The sequence below is a fragment of the Accipiter gentilis genome, chromosome 33, assembly GCF_929443795.1.
Source record: "Accipiter gentilis chromosome 33, bAccGen1.1, whole genome shotgun sequence".
In the NCBI taxonomy this organism is placed as follows: domain Eukaryota; kingdom Metazoa; phylum Chordata; class Aves; order Accipitriformes; family Accipitridae; genus Astur; species Astur gentilis.
In genome coordinates, this window is record NC_064912.1 from 19915032 (window position 1) to 19939448 (window position 24417).

The 24417-nt window shown below is 39.5% G+C and overlaps 1 protein-coding gene across 8 annotated transcripts in view; it reads left to right on the forward strand.

The window, feature by feature from the left end:
• Positions 1-595: 595 nt before the first annotated feature.
• Positions 596-24417, forward strand: part of RBBP6 (RB binding protein 6, ubiquitin ligase) — a 32174-nt gene continuing 8352 nt past the window's right edge. For 2 of the 8 annotated variants that reach the window (XM_049835507.1, XM_049835511.1), the window contains exons 1-13: positions 596-1266; positions 8911-9010; positions 10971-11009; positions 11683-11719; positions 16557-16601; positions 19001-19089; positions 19202-19298; positions 20149-20288; positions 21188-21360; positions 22120-22223; positions 22650-23005; positions 24083-24179; positions 24260-24338. In XM_049835507.1, coding sequence (XP_049691464.1) covers positions 1101-1266; positions 8911-9010; positions 10971-11009; positions 11683-11719; positions 16557-16601; positions 19001-19089; positions 19202-19298; positions 20149-20288; positions 21188-21360; positions 22120-22223; positions 22650-23005; positions 24083-24179; positions 24260-24338 — 1522 coding nt within the window. In that variant the 5' untranslated portion in view covers positions 596-1100. Of the gene's footprint in view, positions 1267-8910; positions 9011-10648; positions 10778-10970; positions 11010-11682; positions 11720-16556; positions 16602-19000; positions 19090-19201; positions 19299-20148; positions 20289-21187; positions 21361-22119; positions 22224-22649; positions 23006-24082; positions 24180-24259; positions 24339-24417 lie in introns of those variants that run through there. The other 6 variants (XM_049835508.1, XM_049835514.1, XM_049835509.1 and 3 more) reach the window with 5 other exon arrangements.

Below are 24417 nucleotides of genomic sequence, written 5' to 3' on the forward strand. Positions count from 1 at the left end.
AAGGCGGCAGGCCAAAGCCCCCCGAAGCTCGTGGGGTGCCAGGAGGGATGTCCCCTCCCTTCGCTGGCCCTGCGGCAGCCGAGCACCCCGCGGCCAAGCCCGCCGCGTCTCCCCCAGGCCGGCTGCTGACAGGAGGGGACGCCGGCTGGTGACAGGCCTGGGCGGGTGACGGGACATGGGTCGGTGACGGGCCCGGGGGCTGCTGGGAGAGCCACCGCAGGCCCGGGCGCTGACAGGAGGTGACGCTGGGTGGCGAAAGCCGTGGAGGTGACGGGAGGGACACCACAGGCCCCGGGGGCGACAGGTCAGCGGGCGGTGACAGGCCGGGGAGGGGGGCAGCCGGGGCAGCCGGGGCAGCCGCGGCCCGGGGCGGTGACGGGCCCGGGGCTCCCAGGGCCGCTCCCGCCCGCCCCCGTCCCCTAGGGGGCGCTCGGCGTTAGGGCGAAGAGGGCGGGGCCGCCGCGCCCACGTGACGCGGGCCTTTTGTCATAATGCGCTGGGTCACGTGGGGCGCGCGGGGGGGAGGTGCGGGAGAGGGGTGGTGGGTGCGGTGCGCCGTTGCGCCTGCGCAGCTGAGGCGCTGGCCGCGGCCCGTGCGGTTGGCGGCCGGGAAACCCCTCGGCGTCGAACGCTGAGGCGGGGGCGCCCGAGCCGCCATAGCGAGCTGGCCGGGCCTGGGCGCGCTGCCGTGCGAGAGAGGGAGCGGAGGCCGAGCCGGGGCCCGCGGGGGGCCCCTGTCCCCGTCGTCCGCCCGGATCTGCGAGGAGGAGGAGGAGGAGGCGGGCGGGCGGGCGCCGCCGCGGCCCAGCTCGATCGCCGCGGGCCGGTAGTCGTTGCGGAGGCGGGGAGCGGAGGGGGCCTCGCAGCGCCGCCGCGATGGAGTCCTGAGGCCTCCGCCAGCCGAGTCTGCCTGAGGCCGCGGGGCCTGGCCATGGCGGAGCGCCGCGGCCTCTGAGCGCCGCCGGCCCGCCCGAGCTCAGCCCGCGCCGCCTGCCCCGGCCCCCTCCGGCGGGCCCTGCCCCGCGCCGCCGCGGGCCCCAACCCGGCGCGGAGGCCGCGACGCCGTCTGCCGCGGAGCAGGCAACCGCCGGGCCCCGACAATGTCGTGCGTCCACTACAAGTTCTCCTCCAAGCTCAACTATGATACGGTCACCTTCGACGGCCTCCACATCTCCCTGTGCGACCTCAAGCGCCAGATCATGGGCCGCGAGAAGCTGAAGGCGGCCGACTGCGACCTACAGATCACCAACGCCCAGACCAAAGAAGGTGCGTGGGGGCGGCGGGCGCGGGGCCTCGGGGGCCGCTCGGCTGCTGGCGGCGCGGCCTGCCCTTTGTGGCTCGTCCCCGCGAAGCGTGAGTCAGCCAGGGGCCCGTCCCGCCGGCGTGCGGGGCGAGGGGGGGGGGGGGGGGCCGGGACGCGACCGGGAGGGCGAGCGGCGCCGGGGATGCGGCGAGGTGGGAAGCGATAATGCGGTTCGGCCGCCGTCGGTAGCTGTGACTTGGCGTTGGGGGCCTCACAGGGCTGTTCTTTTGTAGTTGCTGTTCTGACAACTGCCGTCGGATGTGCGTTGTAGACGCGGAGCTAGGCACGGAAGAATACGTGGTTGGTGTGCGACATGCCGTGCTTACAAAAGTTTTGGTTTCCTGGGATTCTTCTGCGTAAAATGATATGGAAATGTGGGAGGAGATCTTGCAATAACAAACTTGCCGGATTTCTGTGAAATCTGGTAGAGGAGGCTGAAAGTGAGGGAAATAGATGGCTAATTTGAAGGAAAAAAGTGGGTTTGGTGACTTAGTTTTGTCTTCAACTTCTTTCACCCCACTGCGTTGGAAAACTAGGTTTTGTGCCAGGTGCAGGAATTGCTCACTAGCAACGTTTGGGATCCAGAGCGTACCTGTGAGTTATACTCTGTGCAGACCATTTAAAGCTGTCTTGCACATGAGTGTTCTTTGCATCTAAATTACACTTCGGAATTTCTTCTTAATGTAACTTCTTTTCTACGCCAAAGACGTTGTCATTCAGATGCTATTGGCTATCATTTCATCATTAATTTCTAACCCACCCCCCCACCCCACCCCCCCCAGTACTACATGTTAACCGTATAAGGATAGTAGTGAAGTTTTATGGCAGAACATTTATGGTGAACATACGTCAGAAACGTTCTTGGAGAAGTCGTAAATTCTTTTAAATCTAATAAATGGTGCTTGATTCTCAGAGATGATAACAGTTTCGTATTACTTGGTACAATATTTCAGTTCGGTAGTCTGCCTCTTGATAAGTTTGAATGTGATTGAAGACTTTGGGATATGGCTTTTCAGAAATAAAAAGAACTGTAAAGTGTTTTCATTCCTTAAACCTTAAGTTGGTTTTTTTTTTGATCTGTGGTTCTGTGACACTCTTGCAACAGTCTTTTCTTTAAAATCTGTGCCAGTGGTTTTTTTTCTTTTCCCGTTTCCTGTATTAAACAGAATGATCTGTACACTGTGGTAACTAACTTCAGCCCTAGCCTTCAAAGTGGTTGGACCTTAAGCTTGCTATTTATTTACAGATATTTAAACTATTTTGACGAGGATGTCTGTGAAGAGACTTAACAGTGCAATGTTAGGGGTCTTAGGGATGCCATTGGATTGAGTGACATACACAGATAGAGATACGTTTCAGAAGTCTTGAATTTTTCCAGTAGTATTGAATAAAATTTTCAAAAGCTTTTGAAAAAAATGTTTAATTCACTTTAAGGGCTTTGCTGCAGAAGGGTCTCTGAATTTTGTCTTCAGTTGCTAATGTACTTTCAGCTTCACAACTGCTAGCAGGCTGAATGTCCAACTGGCTGACATCACTCCTGTAATAGTTGGGTCTGTGTAAAAAAAGAGCCTTAAAACCAGAATGCTGGATGGTAATAAACTGTGATGAAGGCCAGTTATTATCACCAGAAGAAAAAAGGTTTCGAAATAGGCCAAACACATGGAATCTGTTATAGCAGGTGAGGAACAGAAGGCAAAGTTTTAGAAGAAAAATTTATGGTCATAAATATGTTACCCCATAAAGTGTCACTCTAATAGACATAAGACTGGTCTTACCAAGTGTGTTGCTTTGTTTTCATACATAATCAGAATCCTGTGCAGAAAAAGTATGCACTTCACTAGAACCTGTTAAATATGGTGTTGCCTAAATGCGAAGTTAAAGAAGGAATGTCTTTCATACTTCAAAGAGCATTGCTCTCGTTTAACAGGGACAAGATCCTCCTCTGCGTAGGTTGTGTTGCACTTTGACCTTTGTAAAATGAGCATAAAATTTTAAATATATTAGTGACACAGATGGCTTACTGAAGTTTTTGTAAGGGCATTTTCTGTGTGAAAACGCAAAAATCCCCCAGTAGTTTTCAGAGCAAAGCTAGAGAATACATTTCTGTGCAATATATATGTACGGCAAATTTTTGGTTTATATGCATAAGTGTGAATTTCGGGTTTTAGTCATCAGATGTAGATGCTTAAACTCACCTTCAGAAGATAAAGAAAAAAGCTAGACCAGCATATTCCGCCAAATGGAATGTCTGGAATTCTTACATGTGGACATAAAGTATTGGGTTTTTATAACTTTGTGCAGGAGTCCTGACTAAATGTTGAAATGATTTTGGAAAGAACAAAGTGAACCTTGAGTGAAGATGGCCTGCTTGTTCAGATTTTTCAGAGTACTCTAGCCTTTTACAGATCAGTAACTGTTACTTCCATAATGGAACTCTAGTAATAGAAGCAATGCTAATATAAGCTAAAAGTAAAGAGGACTTTAAATATCAGTGAAAAAAAAAAAAAGATGGACTCCTTTTAAGATGCTGGGAAGGCAAAATGGATGGTTGGGAGCAGTTTTAAGAAAGGGGAGGCAGGGTGTCCTCTTGCATGCTTACTGTAGAGGCACGTTCTATAAAGGCAGAATTCCCTTCAAAAAGCCTGTGCTCAAGAATGATGCATTTAAACTTGCCACCTTTTAGTTTGATCTGAATTTCTTGACCTGTCTTTTATAATAGATGTTCTCACAATGTTGTGGAAGAACTGCAAACTCCAGAACTCAAGTTTCTTGAGTGCTCTGTCCTGCCCTGTAACATCCTGACTGAAAACACTTGGAGAATGTGCTATTCTGCTTATCAGACAAAATAAAAAAAAAATCAAAAATGTGACTCTGAAGTGGTCTTTGAATAGTTTTAAGGAAGAGTATTGCTCTTGTAAGACTGTCTCTTGAACTCAGAACTTGCTTGAGTTCAGTGTTGCAGTATGCACTTTACTGTTTAGTAATGCCACAATGTGATGCCTTCAAAACAAACTCATGCTAACTCTGAATGAAATCATTTGGCCTCACAGCTGATTTCTGTCTGTCTACTGGAATGTCTTCAACCCAGTGCAAACATAGCACTTTAGAGAGAACATTTAAGCAACTTTTAAACCTTGCCCCTCACTGTGCCATTTTGCGTTGCAGTGCTAGTATGGGGGATTACTTTGGTTACACCTCTGAGTGCAATTAATTATTGGGCTGCCATGCAGCATTACTGTGTAGAGCTTTCAGAAAGGGTATGGAGTTCCCTGTTTTCCTGGTTGGGTTTAGGGTAAGGCGTGTACCCATTCAAAAAAGATGATATTACAGTGAGCTCATGCACTGCCTTTCTGGGAGCCAGCTGCTTGGGCCCCGTCACCAGCAGGGTTGGGACCTCTCGGGGGTGTGCTGTCAGCTGGGTTAATGTCCCTTGGCCAGGTGCTTAGGGCAGGCTGGGTTTGGTTCATTACCATGTTGTCTCCAGCATTGCTTTTGCTTTCCCAGTCACACGCTGAAATGACAAGCATTGCCAATAAGACATTGAGTGGTCTGTATAATCAGATTTATGATTGAAAGTATGTTAGATTTTATTAACTAATCCTTTCAAAGCAATATAGGTGCTCTTTTGGAGCACAGTACTGTATAGTAATAATGCAAATGAAAGTTCTATGAGCTGTTTGGCCTACTGAACTAGCTAATTCAAGAAATTATGGTATACCAGTTGTAGATGAGATCATTGATACCTGTTTTGGTGGAAGCTGAAAATCCAGCAGTAGTAGTCCAGTCTGTTAATCAGGATGTTTCGAGGCAGTGCTTTCAGTGCCGGCTACATAGATGGTTTGTTTGTTGCAAAGTGTGCAGGTGGTGGTGATTAGAATAGAGTTTTAAAAAATCACATAATGAGAAAGCATATCTTTATGTGGTAGGGAGAAAATGTGTGCTTGGGAGTTACCCTGTTTTCTGGTAGAGGTAATTTGGCAAGTTAGTAGTCGTGTTCATCTCTTACTCTGCAAATCCTTCCCCCAGTAGCATAATAGCTGGTTAGCAAGGCATCTAAGCCTAATAAAGGCTTTTCTTTGTCATTTCACATATAGGCTTGCCTTCTGATGATTTCTGTTTTGATGAGCTTCTGTACTTTATCTGGGTGAAAATAGTTCTCTAGCTAGTGCTCAGAGGGATGCTTTTGCAGTGCTGTCAGACTCAAAATGGTGGATTAAAGCAGGAACTTTTTTTAGTAGCTTGTTTATTGTATACCTATGACACAAATTATTAAAACTAGCAGATTTTCAGAATTATAGATTAATTTTAAAATGGGATTTTAAAATTGTGCATTAAATATAAAGCAGTACAAACTTCAGAGCATAGCCTGAGCTGTTTGTATGTTTTTTGCAGGAAGAAGGTTGTGGACCCTAATGCAATTGTTGATTTCGGATTTCTAAGTCAGTGTGAGGCAGCAGTCAAAGTAGCTGTTGTTTAACTTGTCTGCATCCATTCATTCCTTGAAGTACTGCTTCCCCTTGACTCTTTCAAGTATACTATATTCTTGTAGAATAGATGGCAAGTTGTAGACTGTTATGTCTTCTCTGCTCTTGACTTTAACATCTGAATCCTTCTTTGCTTTTGCAAGCTTTCTGAGTTAATGGAATCCTTATTTTTAATCACAGGTCAGATTGACAAAAGCCCAGTTAGCTGCTTACTGGCCATGACTGGCAGTAAAACAAGTTTTGTGCTGCAAGGAAATAGGAATCAACAACATTGTTACCTCCAGCTTTGAACATTTCTATTGGAGCTTTGCTCCGACAAGTGTGAAAAGTAGCCTTGTCGAGCATGACATCATTGCTCACTTTGCAGATGTGGAATCATGTGGTGAGGCAGAGCGACACTGCTTTGTAGGTCCTGGCAATTGCCAAGTCTCTACTAGGGGATGTTGCTGCCTGCAGGGAACAGGTTCCTGCTGGGAGATGCCAGTTTAGTCTGAGAGCTGCTAGACTGAGCTGGAGTCTGTTAAATTCAAACTGAGCAAACAAAAATTTCCAAGGGCTTTGGGAATAGTGCTCCAGTTTTAGTCCTTTCCTATTTAAAAAAAAAAAGTTAACTTTTTAGTCTACATTGTTTGATATCACTTTTAATAAAATTTCATCACCAAAATGAATTCAGTTAATTGAGGTGAAGGAAAAATAAATGTATTCAAGCCAACTGGTATCAGGTCGCTTCACAGAACTAACTCAGCAATGTACTCTGCTGTATGTAAATGCTCTTCCACAAATTCTCTGACACAGTGATCAAGCTAGTGGGATACTTCAAGTACCAACTACAAATACGTGCTGTGATAAGTGTCCTATACAAAGAAAGCCTTTATTTCACCAAGCTGCTGTTGCTCTTCTGTTGATACATTTAAATGTGTACTGATTGACTTTTAAGGTGAATTCACTTTTAGATCAGTCTCTTATTAGATGGCTGGAGCTCTTTTCACTGTGCACTTAAGCAGACTGAAAACAACCATGTATTTCTATACATACACACACAAGGATAGGCTATTCAGAAGGCAGATGTCAATGTTTCTCTTCTAATGGTGAATGGATTGTCACAAAATACTTAAAGAGCATCTTTTCCTCTTTTTGCATCATACACCTGTTGTGCATGTTCAAATTGATGTCTGCAGGCTTGCATAATTTGTGAATAAATGCACTGGTTGCTGTCCTCATACATACAATCTCTTTCTGGAAGAGGTGTGTGCTGCCATTTGTAATCTTCTGCAGAACTACTGCAATCCTGAGTTCAGTACAGGTGTGGCAAACTCCTGCCTTTTTGTGGAGCCACTGTTGCTTATCCTGTATCTCTGAAATCTCAGTCCAGTGGTGTATGATCTGGACCAGAAAGAATACTCTCTATGGCTCAACAGGTAGAAACAGCTGCTTTGGGCTTCTAGAACTGCAGTGGGCATTATCTCCCCGTTGTTGGTCTGGGCCTCAGTACTCTTTGAGCTCCTTCTCCATCAGAAAAGTCCCAGTGCAGGCCTTTTTTGGCAAGTGTCTGTGTAAGGGTTAGATCTTCCTCTTGAGAAGAGCTCTAGGGGTTGGTTTAAGGATACGACTTCTGTAAAAGGCTCTGTTTTCATCACTAGTAGTTCTTTCTCCTACAGTTTTAAACTACTGTGAAGTCCAGAGGAAGCTTGCTGTTCAGTTCCCTAGGGGAAGATCAGAAATTAGTTTCAGCTAAATGATTTCTCAGTTTTCTGAAGAAGCATTCTGTCATTTGGAAATAGAATTAACGTTTTCATTTAGTTGTTGAAAAGATGTCTTCTGGTAGGTATATTTTGGTGTATGGGAGGTTCCTGCCTGTAGGAATAATATACTGAAAAACAGAGCATAATTGTGAAATACTTGTATTTTGTACGTGAACACTGAGAAAAACCACCCTAAGAGAGCCTAACTAGATAAGATATACAGCATCTTTGGTTTTCAGACCATCGTTCTTACCTGGTCTGCAAAGGTAAGGGCTTTTAATATTTAAAGCTCTCAGCAGATTACAGGGAATGGCTGCTGATAGTGCTTTAAAATATTTAGTCATATCCAGCTGTGTATGTACAATATAGAAACCATTCTTGTGGAGAGATCTTTGCATTTTAAGCTTACTCAGTCAAAGTATCTGAGGTAGTTGGGTTTTTTTGTTTGGTCCTTATGTAAAAGGTCAGAAAGCTTTCCTCCTTTTCAGAAGACTGACATGGTATAAGCCAAGGCAAAGCATGGATAGCTTCAGGCACACGCTGTTTTCAAAAGGCTTTTGAAGGCTGTCTTCATAAGTAATTTAGTTTGAGTCTTTCTGCTCTGCAAGAACTGAATCGAAAGAATTTGCATCTCTGGTTAATTCGAACTAGATGATTAGCTTAAGGGGGGGAGATACCACTTCAGTTTGAGCCAATTCTGCCCTACTTGCGAAAGCAGGCTCAGAAAAAAAACCCTCATATTTTTGTGATCCAAATTCTAGCACTGCCAGTTTCGTTTCCATTTAAACGTAAAGCACTGAGCAGCTGAGAAGTGTGGTTGTTGAGGGAGAGCTCCAAGAAATCGACAGAGATGGCAGGCTCTGTTCCCCTGTGTTCTGTCAGTCTTGAACACTAGCAGCATAGGTGAGTCGTTTTTAGGTAACAGCTGTGAAAGCAATGGCACAGAGTTTTCATGCTTTAGCTAAGTGCCTGTTTCAGGGCAAGCTGGTCAGACTTTAGAATCCGGTTTATGCCTGTGGCTTGTTTTTCTCCAAAGATCTATTGGTTTTGTAGCCTAGCAGAAGCAAAAACAACTTAAGCTAGATCAGGAAAGAACTTAATGCATTAGCAGGCTCTCTTTTAGTGACCATTGAGTCCATTTTGCTGTTGGCATTCAAGCTATTTTTGTAAAAAAAAAATATATTTTGCTGCTTGTGTTTATCAAACCTGAAGATTTCTTGAAAGGTACCGTTAGTGTGTTGAGACAATAAAAGTGTGATGTTACATACAAAATTTTGCTTTTAGATCTGTAAAGGGATTCTCTGAAGTGGTATGTAATTACACATTAATATACATTCTTATGAATTGACTAGTGTTTTTTCTGTATTTATGTTGCTTTCAGAGTACACAGATGATAATGCCCTGATTCCTAAGAACTCATCGGTAATTGTTAGAAGAATACCTATTGGAGGAGTTAAAGCTACCAGCAAAACATATGTTATGTAAGTATCCATAAAGCATTGTAATCTTTGTGAGGGGTTTCAGTGCGTTAACTTTTTTTATTGATACTAGTTTACAGAGGCATTCAGATTGTGCCTTTCTTGTTAAAGCCGCTGTTAATTTTTGTTTTAATGGGGTAGATCTTAATTTATCTGTCCCAAAGGAGACTTAAATTTTTAGGCCTGCTGGGACATGGGGTTCAAACTCCAACAATGGTAACTTTCAAGATTGAGTTTGTTCTTGGGGTTGATTTTTCTGAGATCCAAGTTTTAGGTCCTGTTTCCTCCACATGGGGAGGTTCCATATTATATGTGTTTGCTTTTATAGTAAAGACAGATATGCATTGTAGTGTAAATTTATAATTTATTCTCATCTCAGAAGAGTCTGATTCTCATTGTTTGACTATTTCTTGCATTTGGCAGAGGGAGGGGTGGGATATGGCAGGTATTCTTTACACCCCAAATCTGGGGGGGTTGCAGACTAGCTATAGAGGCAAAATCAAGGATTGCCCAGTTGGCGAACCACGCAAACAAGAAGTTCCATTCATAAGTGAATCCCATTAGTTTCCTAAAGACAATGTCCATTTTGGGCAAGAGAAAAAGAACAGCATTCTCAAGTCTATCACCTTTTGTGCAAGTATGATAAAGGAATAGTTAATCCTTTCCAAACCTGAAACTCAGTAAGCAGTTTAGCACATTACCAAATGTTACTAGCTATCTTTCTAAGTCTATTTTTACACTAAGCTGGTATCTGTGCTCCTGGTTTTAATTCTGTATTCCTAAGATTTATAGAGGACGGAGGATTGGATGTATTGATTAAAATTACAAATATTCAAATGCAATCCTGACTGCAGGATTATTGCTGTCATTTACGTATTCATACAGTCCCATTCTATATTAGCTACATTAGCATTGTTTGAATGGCCATGTCTTCCAGCGCTCTTGTAGATATGGCTCTTCACCACAATTAGTAGATATTACTAGCTTGTGGTTTTGCCCTGTCTTTCTCATGTTGGTTCTCAATAAATAGACTGATGAGTTACAGTGTGTCTCGGACAAACAGTACAGCAGCATCCTGGTACCCATGAAGCATTTGCAAGTTAAAACCCTGAATTTGTGTGGCTCTGCATGTAAACTTTGGGCATACTACTGCAATAGTTGTTGCAGTGCTTTCGGGCACTATCTAGTAATTCTGGATGCCACAGCATTGGGCTTACAAACATGGCCTTTCTGGGGGGAGGTTATTTAAATACATACGCTGAGTGCTGTCTTGTCAATGTACCCTCCATTTCTGGTTGGATGGCACCCTCTCCTGGTATCGTAATGCTGCCCTAAAATGAGAGTATAGATGCTGCTAGCATCAAAGATCAAATAAATACCTGTATGTGGGGATAAGGAAAGAAGGGTACTGCTGTTCTAGCATTGACAGCCAGGCAGATTAGCTTTCTATTCCTTCACCTGGAAGCATTGCAGAAACAACTGGTAGAGGGGTTAATGTTTGGGAATGATGAATGTATGCTGTAATAGTGGAGAGGCCTTCAAAACGTGTTACTCGCCTTGTAGTATGTTCTTCAAGGTAAATGGATGAAGAAACCATTGTGTGGTAATCTAAAGTATTTCCTTGTACTTCCTCATCTTCAGGAGGTACGTGGCTGTACTTGCGAGCCTGGTGGTGTTCTAGCAGTGGCAGGAAGCACGAGCCTTTCTATTTGTACATAAAATCCACAGCAGCCTTTGAATTGCCTCTGCTCATGGGACACTTTGGATGATGTATGAATTGTTTGTTAACTATATCAATGGTTGCATGTCTGATTCATGATGAGTAGCATGCAGATACAGATCAATGAGTATGTGGAATCTCAGCAAGTTTTCAAATGTAATAAATATTTCCTAAAATATTGTAGCATTTTCAAGAGTATCTTAAAGCAAATTCTGGCAATTAAGACCTTTTTTTTTGTCACAGGACTCCTAAATCGCACAAAATCCTAGAAACTGCTTTCAGGTGACATTTCTACTACTATTTTTAGTCAATATAGCATATGTAACACGTTTAGTATTTTGGCACTTTCATGGCTAAATATAGTAGATATCTGAACACAGTGCTTGGGCTTCCACAAAGAAACACTGTTCTAAAGACTATGCCGCTGACATTTTTTATGTTATTCTTTTGTCAGATGACTGATTTTTTATTTTTTTTTCACTTAAGTAAACTTGCACCTCGAAGTGCTAGACTATCACTGTTCTTCCTTAGAAGTGAAAGTACTGTATCTGGTACCTATTTGTCATACTAGGGATATACAGATTGGCTAAAGCTACCTTCATGTTTTGGTGGATGATTATTTAAGAACACAAAACCATAGAACAGACTTCATATTTTTGATACTTGCATAGCAGAGGCAAAATATCTGAGGACTTCCTCTTGCACTGTTGTGTTCTATATCTGTAAGTCTTAGAGTAATTGGTGACAAAGTAGAAATGTGATTTTTGGGGGTTTTTTTGGTTGGCCTGAATGTACCAAGAGAGAACACTTTATGTATACAAATAAATTCCCACATTCGCTAGACTATTGGAACATAATGTTTTGATGTTCAGGTTTTGTAATCTGTTTTCACTGCTTTATGTTGGGTACAAGTGCTTTATTTTTAAATTCTGATCACCTTTATTTCTTCTTCTAGAAGTCGAACTGAGCCAGTGACTGGAACATCAAAAGCAGTATGTAAAAACACAATCTCACACTTTTTTCTACACACTGCACTTAATTTTAAACAATGTAGCCTTTTATTAATTTTCCAAACGTTAACTTAATATATTTTCCAGTAAAGCATAGCATATGTTGTAAATACCATGTATTTGATTCAGCATAGTAAAAACTGAGTAATACCATCATTTGCACAGTTCTAATGTGAATATTGGTATTTGTGCCTAGTAATGCATTGTATTTCATATTGAATATGCTAGAATATTTCCTGTATGACTTTGTGTTGTACAGATAATGTATGATCATTTTTAGATCATGTAGGTTTGAGGTTTGCACAATTGAACATGGTGCCATGTTCTACATCTGTCTGTCTATAGCTAGTAATATGTATGTTTGTATAGGTTGTTGTGTGCTTTTTGTTTCTTGCAATAAAAATTGTTTGGAGTGTATTTTTTGCCATTTTCACATTGTATCACTTAGCTTTTGTTTTTAAATACTTTTTTTTGCCTAATGGTTTTTGAAAATGTAATCAAAAACCACTGAGAAACCATTATTGTTAAACTTGATACTGTTTCTTACTTTTGACTTGGGGGTTCAAACAAATACCAAAACCAACATAGCCCATATGTTTTGAGGACAGTTCTGTGCAGCTGAATGATTCCTTTTCATGTCCTTAAATACTTGAGTATTTGTTCCTAAAACTGTATAATTGAAGTGATATTGTTTGGGCCCCTCTGAGTACGTAAATGTCTTTAATAGATTGCCGTGAATTTAAGTATCGTTGCTACACAAAGTGGTATTCTAAAGTTCTGCATTTGATCTTTCCACTTTATATGATGAAGCAGTTTAGCTTAATAGTTTGTCTGCAAATGAAAATATCTGATACAAATTTTGGTGCCAGGTTAGAGCCTGGTGCATTTGTGGGGAAAATCCCTGTCATTTTTCTTAACTTTTGCCTGCAGTACATTTTTGGATCTGGGTGACTTCAGGGTTAGATGCTGCTTTAATTTCTCAAAGGTTAAGCCTTTCTTTAGTATACCACCACTTTGAATTTACATTTGGAAAAAGTGCAGCATTTTTCTTCAGGTTTGAAAACACTGTCATTCTGCTGCTAAAGTATAAATAAGTAATACACGGAAATACTTGACTCGTAATGATCTAGATCTTGATTTGCCACTTGGGTTGAATACTATGTGTAACTACGCATTTCAAAATAGTCCTTATAGTATAAAAATTACTATGTGGTGTTTTTTATTTTTCATCTTTATTTTAAGTATAACTGCTTTTTCTTCACTAGAATGGTGTGAGGCATTACACTAACCCTGGATCATTGGATCTGATCACTTGATAAGCTGTTAGGATAACTTAATCTAGAAATTCATGAACTCTGGGTCTGTGTTCTGTGAAGAATACAGCCTCTGACTCTTATGGAATGGTATACAATCAACTTAAAATTGAAAACTTTTTGTGTGTAGGTCTAAAAACACTAAGTCTAAATCTGCATCGGTAATTCTGTTATTGATTGATTTGAATTCCTTTTTGGACATGAATTTTGGCCTCTCATTGTGAGTTTCAGTTAGTTTAACTGGCCCAGTGACCCTAGTAGTTAATGTAATGCATTTATGTAAACCACGTTTATAGTATTTGATCTAATTCAGATGGGTTTTTATTTCTTGAAAAGTTATTTTTCTTTTTGTTTACTAGCATGTGTATAAACACAAATCACATGTTCATAAATAAAGTTAACATTCTTTTAGCCTTGTGTGTTCCCTGGCATGTCTGTATTACATTTCTAAGTAGCATCTCACCATAAGCTAACATAGATGTCTCAAAAAGAAAAAAAGAAGAAAAAAAAAAAAAGGAAAAATCCTGGAGTGGGAGGGAAGACTTAGTGTTAGTTAGAACTAAAGTGAATGAAAGGCAAAGCAAAAACATTCCCTTCTTGTTTGCTCCAACTGTACCTGATTTGGGTTATGGGTAGCCATAGGGTGGAAGCCTTGCATCTGTCTTTACAAGTCCTCTCTCACTGTAAAAGCACTGCAGCCTCAGGTGCTTCTAGTGTTGGAGAAACAATTAGCTTTATTCTTAAAGCTAACTCAGGTCTTGGTCTGAAGTGTGGGGGTTTTGTTTGGTTTTTTTAAAAAAAATACACATATTTATATATTTCAAAGCAGAATCTGGATCTTAGTGTGGTAGGAATAAATCACTGGAAAGCTTGCCAATTTTTGAACAGTAAAGCAGCAAAATTAAAATTAGTTAAGATTTTTTTAAAAGAATGCACAAAAGCTTATACTTTGAAAATTTCTTCTTTTTCTTGCTCTTATGCTAGCTGTCATTCTGCAGTTGCAAATTTGTGCCGCTGTCCTACTGTTACTACAGCCAAAGCAAGGAAGTGGGTCCTTTTTGTTTTCATATTACTATTTCAGTAACTGCAAGGATCTCTAGTTTGTATTTGTCCTTAGAGGCTGCAGAAATGCAGAGAGTCATGCCCATTGTTTTAGCACTGTCAAGGACAGCTGTGATCCTTCCTGGCTGAATTTTTAGTTTAGCCAGGCTATCTGATTTTTTTGGAAGCCGCTGTAATTTAAATATAGCACTCCAGCAGTGAGATTAGCCGTTTCCTCCTATTTTCTGTCCCCTTTCCCACTTGCTTTATGTTAGTTTCTGTTTAGTCTTCTGCATGTGATGGGAGTTAATACATTGACTGTTGATTCTGGTTTTTTTTGGGGGAGGGGGTGTTGGTTTGTGGGGTTTTGCTTGGTTTTTTTTTCTTCTGCAGTATTATCTTAGAGTTGTATACAAGTTTCATGGAGATATTGTTTCTACTTGACTAATTTGAGGGACTGGCAGGAAATACTTCAGTAGAAATTTAAAGGAAAAAAAAAAGACACAAGAATGCAGGATCATTGGAAGATGGCTGTTGGGCAAACATACTAAATAGTACATTAATTATCCATTTGCTGCTTTTGATAACTTTAGTAGAAAGGAGTGCTATCACCTCCTTTAAGAAATTAGACTGTTGCCTGCAGGTCATATAACAACTGCTTCCTAAAGAAATACAAGAGCTAATGAATAGTTTATTAGCTGTTATGTTTCAGTTACTGGTCAATACTAGACTGTTTAATGTTAGGCTCCAGTAGAAAGCTTTCCTAATTTCTTGTTTGCTTCTGAAAAACTACAAACTGATAGTGGTTGTGCCTGCCATGAGAGAACATAGGCCTGTTTTTCCACGTGTAAAAAAGAGTGGCATATGGAGCATGAAGCTTCAAAATACTTGATCAGACTTCCTTTTTAACAGAACTAGGTACAAAATCTTCTGAAAAGAAGGAGAGTTGAATCTTCTGGTAAGACTTGCAACAGAAAGAATCTGGGTGTTCCTCTCCCAAAGGCACACTTTCAAGAACTTTTTAGTTACTAATACAGTAATGTGGTATGTGCTTTCTTAAACCTATAGAGAAGGAATGATTAAATGGAGTGAGGAATCATCTTCTCCATGTAGGTATTTTTTTCCCCGGAGTCTGCTAAAACTACTCCCTTGAATTTTTCTACTACATGAGGTAATAAAGGACAAGAGCTTTTTCCAAGGAAGGGCTTTAATCTCTCTTCTGATCAATTTAGTGACCTCTTGAGGAGAGCTGTTCAGTTTACATTGAGAAATGTTATTCTACATTTTTGAGCAATTAAGGCATAATAAGCAGTGATTTGAGTGTCTTTCTAATAATGTTTTGCTAGTGTAAGCTTAACTGCTGCTTGTGGCATAATATGATTCAGTATACTGGAAAAGGAACTAGATAAGTTACTGTTTTTACTTGTGGAAAAACTGTACTTCAGTATTAGTTCTTGATAAACCCTGCAGTCTATTACTGACTAGTGGCCTGGGGACTTCATTCCTGCAAGCTGGTCCAGTAGGCAGCTGGGAGGGAGGAGTATGGGTGCCATGGAGAAAAAAATTACAGGATTGTACTCTGAATCCATGTTTTCATCATCAAGAGTGTGCTTTACACTTTCTTGCTTTTGTTCATTTAGTACTGGGCTGCTATTAAAAATTGGTTTTGGTCTGGTAGCGAGGAAAATATTAAATTCTCACACTTCCCAAACTAATTTGGATGGTATGGCCTGTGGTCTAATAAAATACAAGAAATCAGTTTTCTCAATTTTTATAGGCTAATCTGTCATGATAAATACCTTTATTTAAATAATTTAAACAGTTGTTCTTTTCTAGACAAAGTGGTGGGTTACTTTTATGGCTGATGTTTTAGGTTGGTGTTTTTGTTAGGGTTTTGTGGAGTATGGTGAGTTCGGTGTTTTTAAACTTACTGACAGGAGGGGCAGAATTCCTGTTTCATGGCTGATAAGCCTGTGCTTTATTCTGACAGGCAGCTACTGCGTTCATAAAAGCATAACCATGTGCATTTATAAATGATGAAACATTAACTGATTAATTTACAAACTAAACTGAAAATAAGTTTCCTGTAGTAATGCTTCCTTATCAAATAAACTTAAATATTTTTTAAATCCTTTTTAGCTAAAAATTGACAGCTTCCTTACCCCTTTGACTTTAAAGCAGTTGTGAGCATTTGACAAGGGTCCCCTCTCTGAGATATTCTGGAGCAATAAGTTGATCTCGAGCGGGTTTGGTTATTTTAGTTTCTTACTAATCACATAGGCACTCTCTTAAGCTGTCATAGGTTTGGACTTTGTTTTGAATAAAACCAAATTACACTAGGTTGGAAATGCCTCTTTCAGTGACACTCAGAGGATGTAGTGCAGACTTTCAGACTACAGTAGAGGTTAACGATTGCTATGTTTTGATTGTAGAACTTGAATATGTGTTTAATTTTTTGTGAACAGATTGATGACTCTTCTGCATCTATTTCTCTGGCCCAGCTTACTAAGGTATATATATATTCTTGTCAAATACTTAAAAAAAAAAAAAGTGTTTGCTTCCTATTTTTAAATTTATACTGTGATCTGTAGGTGGATAACTGTTGTAATTTGAACAAAACTTTAATTCAATTTTTAATAATTTAAAGTATCTATTTTAACTTTAAAATGTGTGTATATCTTGATACTATCCTGTAAAGAGTAGTTCCCAGTTTGGGAAGATAGAAGGGGAGTACCTTATCAGCCTCAACATAATGTTGCAGTATTACTCATCTTCAAGACACAAAGAAGAAGCACTTCAGAAGCTGTTTACCGTTTTTCATACCTTTTGTTAATTTTGCGTTGGAAACTAACACAATTTTTACAGAAGAATTTAATTGGCTGTAAGTTATGGACATTCCAGGGGGGGTTTGCAACAGCCAAAATAGAAGCGTTTCTGTAACATGGACAATTGCATGGCTATTTTTGAATTTCTAGTCATTATAGTTACAGATCCATTCTTTGAATGCTGCACAGTTTCGTAAATTGTAGTATATATACAGTGGACAACACAATCTAATTTGTTTGAACGCAGACTGTGTAAATTGTGTAAATGTACCTAATTGTTTATAGGAATATACCAATGTGTATGTGTGGCATATTAGCAGATGTGACCTTCTGAAACTGTTGTAATGCCATGTTTTGCTATGGAACTGCTTGCATTTTTTGCTCAACAATGTGTAACCTTTGTCTGGGAAAGCACTAGTGATTGCACTTTGTGAAAAGGTGTAGTGCTAGCCAATTAAATTACTAGTCTTTAAAGTTACAAAGATTAGAGAAGGCAGGGCCTAATGCAGAGTAGCTAGTTCTTTCTTCTGAAAATAAAGGCTGGAGTTCATTTCCAAGAAAGAGAAATCTCTTCCCACTGCTAACTTCTTCACTCTCTCACTGCAGATATTAAATTGTGTACATTTGGCCAAAAAAAAAAATTTTGGAAGGTAACCACCAAAATGAATTGGTCTCCATTAGTGCTGTCCCTAAACATGTCCTTGGTTCTGTAAACTCATGTGAAGTTTTACTCTAAGATGTGAAAAACTGTCCAAGTGGTGTACACATTTAAGCTTTCAAGAAAATTTAAATATTTCGGAAAAATACAGGAACATAACATAAAGCAGCTCAAAACTGTTACTTACTCTAACATCTTTAGTGCAGACTGGCTTAGCATGGAGGCAATGTGTTAACAGTTTTCTGTTTTACTATTACTATGTATTAAATGCCATATTTGAATTTTGGTCTATTCCTACTAATGTTTTGTGGGTTTTTGGATGTGTTTTGTAAACCGTTTGGGTTCAAACAAATTAGTCAACTATTTGTAAAGTTTTCTGTAAATGTTAATGGAAATGATTTCATAGATGTTGATCTGGATTATGTTACTGTTGAGAAAAAACTGTGTATATGAAACAACCATTTAATAAAATGTTGAAACTAGTTGGTTGCTTTTGTGAATGAATGCATATGAAAACAAAACATGAGTGGTTGATCTGAATGATAGGTGCTTGAAGGTCCAAGTAATTTGCAGTCACTCCCTTAGACCCTGCTTGTATCTGGACTAGTGTGTAATAAAAATGTTTCAACAAATACTACTTTAAAAAAAAATCAGCTGGCTTCAGTAATTTGAAGATCTAGTTCTGCATAAGGCTTATAATTACAATTTGTATGTTAAAAGGACACAGTCAACTGGAAAAAACTGCAGGTTGTCCTTACTGTTGTTAAATCACTTAACATAAAGAAAGTTATTGTGGGGGATCATGCCATTTGGACTACCTACAGCACATGATGGTCAAATGTCTACTGAAAAGAATCTTTTGTCTTGCTGAGGAATTATAAAAAAAAAGCTTGATTCCCTTTAATGCTTCTGTGTCATAAGCTAAATTTCAGCAAGCAAAACCAACTTCCCCAACTCTCAAGTTGTGTGTCCTTTTAATGCTGCAAAATGTAAATAATGATACTTGCATACATCTTTCTCAATTAAATGTACAGTGGATATCTTCTCATTCAAATCGTCTGGAGCTTGAAAATCAGTTTAAAAATACTGGATAGTGTATTTTTTCTGCACATAGCTTCAGTCCACTTTGAAGAAAATTGGATTGGTTACACAAGTCTTTCTGTAAGGTACAAACAGAGCCTAAGGTTTTGAGTGCCCAAGAATGCTCTTTTCAAGTAGGTTAACAGGCACATAAACATCATGTAATGGCGTAAGGACTCCCCAGAACATCTTCAGGACAAATATATTTTATATAAGCAGCTGTTTTCATGCAACCTCAGCTAGCGTTGTGCTGCTCTTTACAGGATTGGATGAGTGGTGTTGTCTTTGGCTGTGTGGGCTTAAATGTGTTTCTAATGTGTGTGTCAAATAATTACCTGTTAAACAGACTGCCAATCTGGCTGAAGCCAATGCTTCTGAAGAAGATAAAATAAAAGCTATGATGACACAGTCTGGCCATGAATATGATCCAATCAAGTAAGTGTTGATAATGTCATACCTGTTCTTTGAAGATTATGAAAAAATTGTAGCTATGTTTAACAAGAAACACACATGCATCCCTTTTTCTTTTATCCCCAAAAACTTCTAGTTACATGAAGAAACCCTTGGGTCCACCTCCACCATCGTACACTTGCTTTCGTTGTGGAAAACCTGGCCACTATATAAAGAACTGCCCAACAAATGGGGTAAGATTGTGGGGAACTTCTGGTGTTGCTTAAGTTTTTGATTTTTTTATTGTTTTTTTAACTGTGGCAGTTACTGAGCAAATACATGAATATTCATATTAAGAATGGTTTCTCTTGGGGTGAAATACAGCGGTTATATGGCAGTGTTGCAAAGCCCTTCAAATTCAAGGGAAACCTGGAATTATAAATGTAAAACTTTTCTTCTTTCTAGGTCATAGGTATTAAACATGTCTATAGATTATTCTCTGTGAACTTTCCTGTATCTTTGGATATGTTTCAATATTATTGGAAATCTTTCTGGGTTTAGCTTTTCTTATGACAGCTCACAATTTTTAGTATTTTATATAAAAAGATGTTTCTGTTGACCCCATCTATTGAATATTTGCATGTTTAAATTACACAGGTCTTTGGTTGAGTACTAATGCTATTTAACATTAGTCACTGAATGTATATTCGTGAGGTATGAATTCGGTCTTCATATATAGATGGTGAATATAAGCTTCTCCAGTGACTGATTCAGAGCACTGAATTAAGCTGTCACTCTAAATTGCGCTTTGGAGGAGGAATGGGTTTGTGTCTCTTCTCTGACTGGATGGTGAGCTAAGGGATATGTCACCCTTAAGGAACCTGAAGTTAAGGCAAGGAATGTATGTTGAGTTCAAAACACTGCTCAAGCCTTTGGAACATCCTGGGTATATTCATTTAGGAAAATTAAGTATGTTAGTCAAGCAACCCTTACACTAGGTAAAAGGAAAGAATTAAAGGTTTTGGCTGCTTAAAGTAATAATTGAAATCTCATTTTAAGTGTGAGTCTTAAGATGAGGTATGTCTGCATTGCTTTTCTTAACAGGACAAAAATTTTGAGTCTGTTCCCAGAATTAAAAAGAGCACAGGAATTCCAAGGAGTTTCATGATGGAGGTGAAAGATCCTAATACAAAGGGTGCTATGTTGACAAACACTGGAAAATACGCAATACCAACTATTGATGCGTAAGTATGGAATTAATCGGACTGACCAAAAAGCGAACAAGAGAAAACGTGTAAATGCCTGAGTGGCAATGCAACCAAGTTGACCAGCATCTGTAATTACAGGAGAGGAATTATTGTATCTCAACCTTGAAATCTGTAATGCTTTCTAATATTAAAATAGGGTGGTCCTATTGTTCATACTCCTGGAAGTTGGTTAAACTTGTGGTATGCTAAGAATCTCTGTCTGCAAAACATTTCAGTAGTGTTTGTGGTTTGAATCATTCTCTGAAAGCTTATTTTGCCTCTGCTTTATGTTTCAAAGGCTTCTTGCAAAATTTAACAAGTAGCTGTTGGACTGAGATTTCCTCCCCCTCTGACTTTTATCAAATTGCATGTGTGAAACAGACTGACATTTTCCTGGTGCTGTAAACTAGAAAATACTACTGTGTGCTGAGAACAGTGGCTGTTTTAAAATGCACTTGGTAGCACTTCTGTTTTTTCTGTCATGGATCTCTTTTTGTAGAAGCTGTAACGTAGACATCTTTCATTTATAAAATGTAATTACTCGGAGACTAGCTTTATCCTGAGCCTGCAATTTACATTTACCCTCTGGCAAAGGAGAGATGGGATTCACTTCATCTGATTTCTAGCTGTCAGAAAAATATTTTTCTAGTCTGAGCTAATTTCTTACTTGATCCAATGAATGGGAGAGTTCTGCAGAAGGAAATTTGTTCCCTCCTCCCTCTTCTAGTGTTGTGGCTTAGAAAAGTGGTTGAAACTAAATGCCTGTGTTTTAGAAAGCTAATGTGGAGAGAGGAGGATTCCTTCTATTATCTTCCTTTGATAAAATTGAGAGGTTGGAAAAGTTTCCCTTTACCCATATTTAACTTTTTTCCTTTTCCTTGCCCATCCCCCTCCAGGGAAGCTTATGCTATAGGAAAGAAGGAAAAGCCTCCCTTTTTACCAGAGGAGCCGTCGTCCTCCTCAGAAGAAGATGATCCTATTCCAGATGAGTTGCTATGTCTGATTTGTAAAGATATAATGACTGATGCAGTTGTTATTCCTTGCTGCGGAAACAGTTATTGTGACGAATGTAAGTGTTACTCCCATGTTTGTTAATTCAAAACACCAAATATGATCTTCTGAAAGCAGAAATAGGGGATCATGAAATTGCTTTGTTACCAGTTCTATTTAATACTTAAATATATATATCCTGAATAGGAAGGGGCTGCTCTTGTATAAAGGGGGGTCGGGGGGGAGGCGGAAAGCTTTTTTCCCTTCTTACATATCTAGTTAAATCCTCTTTACATGAGGAGGGATGAGTATGAGAAAAGTGCATAATTGTGCAGGTAATTACAGTATTAGGTATTGATTGCATTTAGTTTGTCCACAGCCCTTTCTCTCATACAAAATTACATATCCAACTCTGGCAACTTACGGTGGTCTGCAACAAACAGATAGTTAGGCATTTAATCCACATTCTTCTCCACGGGAGACTTGGTTAAAACCTTCAGAACTCAAACCTGCTAATTGTTTTTTAAAATATGTTTTATTCATTAACCTTGAGGTTGTTGAGTTCTCACTGTACTAGGTAGTGGAAAAAAGACTAGTTGAAACATCAAGACACAGCCTACTCTACATCTTCAAATGTTGCAGTAGTAAAATATCGAAACTGTATAGTTATTTGTGACATACTAGAAATTTTTTACACTATTGAACATTTATAGCTTCATGCTCTCAGTTCAAGGCCATATTTACCTCTTAATTGTTTACATATTTTTATAATTTATTAGAACACAAAAATTTCCTTAGTTCGGCTAAAAACTATTTTGATGATTCTAATTATTCACAGGTATTAGAACAGCATTACTAGAATCTGAGGAACATACATGCCCCACATGTCATCAGACAGATGTTTCTCCTGATGCTTTAATTGCCAATAAGTTCCTACGCCAGGTAACATGATTACTTTTGCATAAACTGTTTGTAAGAAAAGTCTATTTGTAAAAAGCTGAAAGGGAAGAAAATATTAATTTACCTTTCCTTAAGCAAAGCTAGATTGAATAAGGCTAAACTTACTTTACAAATACATTATCTGTTGTTACAGAAGCTTATAATCTTTAAAGTCAATCTGGCAAATTCAGGTCACACTTGTGTTTAACATGATTGCCTCACTTTCAAATTTGGTGTTAACACTGAAGTACTTTAAATGCAGATACTCTATCAGGGTTTAATGTGATGTTTTCATATATCTGTATGTTGATTTATTTTAGGATTTAACATTTACAGGAATACACAAGTAATTTTATGCTGTGGAGGCTTTTGTTCGTATGTGTACTGAAGTTTCATATTACCTTATTTTAAATGTTTTTCTGCCTGTAGGCTGTGAACAACTTCAAAAATGAAACTGGCTACACAAAAAGGCTCCGTAAGCAGATTCAGCAGCAACAGCAGCAGCAGCCACCACCACCACCACCTCCACCACCACTCATGAGACAAACAATAACACGCAACCTGCAGCCTCTACTTCGGCCAACAATTTCGAGACAGCAGGATCCACTAATGATTCCATTAGCTTCTCTGGCTTCTCGTTCTGCTGCTGCTTTGTCATCGTTGGCCCCTGGTCAGTCATCTGTGGCAGCTGGGCTGCCAGTAAATCCGTCTTCTGTTGTTGTCTCTGACCTCCCTCCAGCAGTGTCCCTATCTCTCCGTGGTGAAAAGCCAGATGGACCTTTTCGGTAAGTAAATCTGTAGATCAACATGAATATGAAAGACACCAAAATGCTTACATTAGATTCTTCTCCTTGAGCTTCTCAGCTAGCAATTTATATATCATTAGTGACAGTTCCAGATAATTGTGGAAGTTGTTTTTTGTTTTTACATTGGATGAGGACACTTTAAATTGGAAGTGTGCCTCATGCAAGAATTTTCTCAGAAGTATTTCTTGTTTGGTTCCCTTATCAGTCATTCAGTACAGGTTTACCCTAAAAGGGGAACTTTTTTTTTCCCCAGGAGATGTTTGATTTTAAGTGGCTAGCAATTCCTAAAGTAACCATTTAGTTATGTCAAACCTTCCTGAGTGCATTAATTTCTGTTTAGTACTGAGGAAATAATATTTTCATGAAAATTGTAAAAGCACAATTATAGGTAAAATTGACCAGGTGTTTTCACATTACTTTTTTCTACAGTATTTCTATCATCAGTATTATGTCAGTCATCCTCAGTAAAACACAGTGTAGTCAGTGATGCATAATAAACATTGAAACACTGTAAATTTGAAGTGTTTACAAACATGAAGTTCTAAGCTTGCAACCCAGTGAAGTCATATGAAAATACATTAAAAATCTGTACTAGTGTTTAGGGCTTATATCCTTTCAACTTTATGCCTTGAATGCAAATAGCCACTCTGTCCAGAAGGCTGTCAGGCTCAGCTGCACTGTTGAATACAAAGGATCATAATTCATAAGAGCCTCTAAGGCAGCCTCTGAACTAGCACATAAACATTTCCTAATAGAATTTCAGTCCTTGCATCTTCCAGAAATTCAGTGTGTGGCTTATACGTACTCTAATCCTTTCAGGTGCAGCTAGCTTAAAATATTTTTCCAGTGAGCTTCCTCTTTAAATGCCAGTAGTCCAAATTGACTTCTCTTCAGTGCTTCATTTGGAATCAGCCAACTTCATGTTTGTGAATCTGGTGAAGAATATTTTTTTTTTTTTCATTTACAGTAGTCAGCCTTTTCTCACATTGGACTTTACATTTCAAGTAGCACTTCAAAACAATGTTTGAATAATAAAAAATTGTTTTTTTGTTGTAGGGATGCTGATACTGTTATACCTCCTGCAGCTCTGGTGACTGCCGCTGAACTTTCTAAATCTTCCTCTCTGTCAATCAGCAGTTTGTTGGAAGAGAAGGTAAATTTTATTTCAACACATGCAGTGATCCTTGTATTTTAGTAGAGCTTATTTGCTAACTGTTTGCATTTATTCACAAGGGCTATCAGGTTCCTGTACTACGACAACCAGCATTACCAAGTCTTCTGGGCCCTCAAGGACAATCAATACCCACAACTGGTAAGTAAATGTAACTTTGGAATTCTTCTAAAAAAATGATCTTCAGATAAACTGAATTTTTTTCTTCTTTTTCCTCTCC